General features: G+C 32.8%; 1 protein-coding gene across 1 annotated transcript; it reads left to right on the top strand.

Annotated features, from left to right (window-relative positions):
- The first annotated feature begins 378 nt into the window (after positions 1–378).
- Positions 379–4590, top strand: LOC128231176 (uncharacterized). The gene is made up of 3 exons (XM_052943658.1): positions 379–455; positions 1808–2018; positions 4309–4590. Exons 1-3 carry the CDS (start codon positions 408–410, stop codon positions 4365–4367), a joined length of 318 nt encoding a protein of 105 aa, XP_052799618.1. The 5' UTR covers positions 379–407; the 3' UTR covers positions 4368–4590.
- The last annotated feature ends 227 nt before the right edge of the window (positions 4591–4817 follow it).

The following is a 4817-nucleotide window of genomic DNA, read 5'->3' as shown; positions in this document are numbered from 1 at the left end:
CGTTAAAAGTGTAACGCTGAATCATATCGTCCCGCAACGCTTATTGACGAATCTAAGTTTTATGCCAGCAGATTCATATTTTTAATATATTGCTCCAAGGATATTGACACAACAGAACAAACAGTTCGTTAAGACCTATACAATAGTGTTTCGTCTAAAAACATATATGTACAAATATATTGCAATGGCCTAGTATTTTTAAGGAAAAACATTACGACCTCGGTGTCAAGCGCTTGCTTCAGAATGTGAGAACAAACAAGACACTCTTGAACTGATTGATGTACACTTGTCCGTAGACGTCTTCTGATGGCGATTCTAGTTACAATATCGACGAGTCTCAGGGAGTAGTTGGTTGTGAATAACTGGTGTACGACGGGCTTGAAATATAGTTTTAATACTTTAAAAGTATGGAATGCAAAACATTTGGAAAACGCATCTTTGTTCTCCACATAACGGTAAGTCTCAACATTGATAGACATTGTGTTTTTTTCCATCGCTTTGTATTGTCAAGTCTTGTTTTGTGCAAACATCTGTGGCCAAAACAAAATTGTTGTTTCGCTGATTCGTATCATACAAATTGTAAAGCTATTCCGGAAATTTTACAAATATGCATAGTCTGCAAATGTCATAAAAGTGATGTTTTATATAAAATAAATTACATACGGTACTTTACAAATATGCATACTCTGCAGATGTCATTAAAATGAAGTTTTATTGAAATAAATCACATACGGTACTGTTATTCAGTTATCATAATTCACGTTCAATATGTGGTTTCCATTAAACATCTCTTCAATCTCTGCCAACTTTAATGAATTTCTTCATTGGTTGAATCGCTTCAGCTAAGATAAATACTGATGTAGATGGACTCTTAGACAGGTAATTTACTTTAATATTAAGTGATTTAACGTCCAGTTTTTGTTATTCCATAAATATGTACAACTATAGAGGCTTCCCTGATATATTTTCTAAGACATTAATCTCCAGCTACATTCAAAATGACATTTATTTCCTGATGGCGCGTTTTATAGCCATAGTTGTAATTAAATATGCACTCTTACTCCCAGATAAGATTTACCACCATGGGTAATATAATTTTAATATTCCAAAAAGGATGAATAAATGTCGAAAACATTGGTTCCTCTGAATGATACCGAGTTTAATTTGAAAGAAATGAACATAAAACACGGTATTCTACCTTATGCGACTATAGTAAACCACAGTAAATCGTTTAGCATTCACCAATCAATTAATATTTTTCATAAATACATTATTTATTAAGTAGTTTATTAGTAAGAAGGTTTATCAGTCAAAATTAATGTTTGTTATGCATGTGTATGTACTGATTTTGAAATCGAGTGTCACTTTAAAGTTTTCGGGTTTAGCCAAAGTTTAATATCAGTCTTGCTGTTTTTGTTCAGGATTTTTAGCATCATGTATATAAATGTCTTAAACGTATGGTTGTTGGTTTCTGACGGATAGTGTAACTGCCTATGACTTTTCGAGCGATAATACAAAGTTATGAACATTATTGGCTTGATTTGAAAATGGCGGGTAGATAAAACAAACACACGTTGCAAACGAAGAATTTATGAAAATATCGGTTATTGTATCTGGAACGCAAAAATATGACCGACGTCTCAAAATTGACGTCAGTGGTATATTTTGAACAGTCGTAGTTTCACAATATAAAATCAGTAAAAACAGTCTCTTATTGGGCATACGCTCTTCTCTTCGAAAATTCGCTAAATATAAAAGAAGAACCTTTGTGTTATTCGTCGTCTTCAAATTAATCCATATGTTGCAGGCATGTTTACATCTCTTCCTGTTACTTGGTCCCGTTGTCCAAACTGCGTCTGTTCCTGGCCGGACAGTACTGACTTCAAACCCTAACAACGCTACTGCGACCAGGGTCGAGCGGGTCAAAGAACAGCTAACTACCCTCAAGGTTTTAGAAAGATATTACCAGCAACTCTTTGTGAGGGGTTACCTAACGGACGAAGCAACACGATCATTAGGTAAGAATTATTTTTAATTGTTCCAACCAACCTATTCATTATAAATACAATATTATAATATCGTTGCATCAGTAAATGGGATTTCCGCCATTGAAAATTTAAATTGCAATTGATATTCCAAAAAGCCTTTTATTATTTGCATGTTAATTTTATTTATTTTTTTCTATATTTTAAAACTTCAAATGCTCACGTGCATAAGTATTTAAGAATAAATATGTAATTGTCTTTTGCTCAGCGTTTGTCGACGAACTATTAACGCGTTGTTGACGATTCAATGTGATATTTAATAGTAACGGTTTGCTTTGGATGTTATGTCTCGCTTTTTGAGACATAGAGCACATGAGTGAAATATTTACTGTGGGTTTTCATGGGGTGGAATATATTGCTGTATTGTAATCAAGTAAACAAATCTGATTTCTATTTGCCTAAAACGTATATAAGACAATAGGTAATTGAAGTTTACGACCCTCGTATGTCCGTCTAAAGGTCCGAGAAGCCTTCAATCTACTCCGATTTCTATATGAAGGCACACTGATCAATGCCCGGCACGCACACATCAAACACATTAAACAAATGTTGATGTCCAAAGGTCAATGTCATACTAAAAGGAAAAATCTAATGTTATACTAAAAGGAAAAAGCTAATGTCATACTAAACGGAAAAAGCTAATGTCATACTAAAAGGAAAAAGCTAATGTTATACTAAAGGGAAAAAGCTAATATCATACAGAAAGGAAAAAGCTCATGTCATACTAAAAGGAAAACGCTCATGTCATACTAAAAGGAAAAAGCTCATGTTATACTAAACGGAAAAAGCTAATGGTATACTAAACGGAAAAAAGCTCATTTCATACTGAAAGGAAAGAGCACATGTCATACTAAAAGAAAAACGCTAATGTTATACACACCTGAAAAAAGCTTATGTCATACTAAAAAGAAAAAGCTAATGTTATATTAAACGGAAAAAGCTAATGCTATACAAAAAGGAAAAAGCTAATGTCATACTAAAAGAAAAAGCTTATGCTATACTAAACGGAGAAAGCTAATGGTATACTAAACGGAATAAGCTCATTTCATACTCATTTCATACTAATGTCATACTAAAAGGAAAAGGCTAGTGTTATACTAAAGAGAAAAAGGCTAATATCCTACTTAAAGGAAAAAGCTAATGTTATACTAAAAGGAAAAAGCTAATGTTATACTAAACGAAAAAAGCTAATGTTATACTAAACGAAAAAGCTTATGTCATACTAAAAGGAAAAAGCTAATGTTATACTAAACGGAAAAAGCTAAAGCCATACAATAAGGAAACAGTAATGTTATACTAAAAGGAAAAAGCTTATGTGATACTGAAAGGAAAAAGATTATGTCGTACTAAAAGGAAAAATCTAATGTGATACTAAAAGGAAAAAAGCTAAATCATACTAAAAGGAAAAAGCTAATGTTTGCTAAAAGGAAAAAGCTAACGTCATACTTATAGGACAAAGCTAAAGCTCATGGGTCTTTATCTGTTATACAAAAACCCTTTTTTATATAAGCATAGCGACCTTTTTTTTGTCACCAGAAATTTGATGCTTAAACCAACCTATGCACGAGGCCGTTTCAAAAGCGTGATATGAGTCTTAACCCTAGTAACTCCTTAATATGAGATAGTATCTCCTATTTATTATTAAACTTCTAATTAGGACTAAGTATCTTCTAACTGGGACTTTAATATCTCAAATTTGAAACCTAGTATCTTATTATTACGCAAAACTATCTCCTTATTGGCACAAAACATATGTTGATATTTTACACTGTGTCACTACCACGCTTCCATATCTAGTTACATAATAAGTGTGATAAGTGTATGAAGAAGTGTCACGATCTTTATCAAAAGCTTCCAAAAGTCGTGATGTCTTGTATGTTGTCACCATTTGATATTGAAAAAACATAATATTACATGGGAATCTGGCACAGAAAACTCAAGAAGACGCCAGTTATTAACATTAAATGAAGTGTGTCACCTAAAACTATATAGCCGTGTAGCTGACATTGTCCTATTAAAACATTTTATGTTTTTGTATTTGCCTTTTTCACTGATAAGCATATCATATTAATCACTTATTTTGTATTTCTCCATGTCTATTAGATAATGACGCTAAGATGTCTTTACCTCTCTGTTGCTGGTTACGCATTTATCAGGGCCAATTACTAAATACGATCAGTTATATACGTATAGGTTTATGTTTGAAATAACATTGATTGTACATATTTTCCTCTTTCTGTAACAAATTTGTTGTACATTTCAGCTCATATCCGCTCGTATATGCGAATTCTAGAGACGTTTCTTCAGTCGAAAGCGAAATAATCATTTCTTCAGTCGATAGTAGACTAAAAGTTTCTTCAGTGTAGATAGCGGAATAATCGTTTCTTTTAGTCGATAGCGACTTTAAGTAATGTTTGCGAAGATCTTCTACTGGCCTATCTGTGATATACCAAGACTTTGTTCATAGGTGAACTCTGAACAAACTCTGTTAGTCTCTGTATTTAATATGTTACTTTGTTGTTAATGTGATTCTAATAAAGTATAATACAACCGTAGTGGTCAGAAAAGGCACCATTCGGAACTCCTCGGCCATTTTTTCAAAAACAACCTCGGATGTATATGGACGGTTTACATACTTAAAAAGTGGTACGTTTAAGTCCGCTGCAAATAGATCGCGTAGTAATCTTATTTAGTAGTTAAAATTTATGACTTAATTCTTGGGAATCGTAATTATGTTTGCAATAAAACACTTCACTGGCAATCAATTTAAAC

This window comes from Mya arenaria, chromosome 4, assembly GCF_026914265.1.
Source record: "Mya arenaria isolate MELC-2E11 chromosome 4, ASM2691426v1".
NCBI lineage: Eukaryota > Metazoa > Mollusca > Bivalvia > Myida > Myidae > Mya > Mya arenaria.
This window is presented reverse-complemented; position numbering and strand designations above follow the sequence as displayed.

Bases quoted from the DNA above. Each gene is read 5' to 3' on its own strand.
- LOC128231176 (XM_052943658.1), top strand. From the start codon at position 408: ATGGAATGCAAAACATTTGGAAAACGCATCTTTGTTCTCCACATAACG. The intron at 456-1,807 runs GTAAGTCTCAAC...CATATGTTGCAG, and splicing joins TCTTTGTTCTCCACATAACG to GCATGTTTACATCTCTTCCT. The intron at 2,019-4,308 runs GTAAGAATTATT...TGTACATTTCAG, and splicing joins CGAAGCAACACGATCATTAG to CTCATATCCGCTCGTATATG.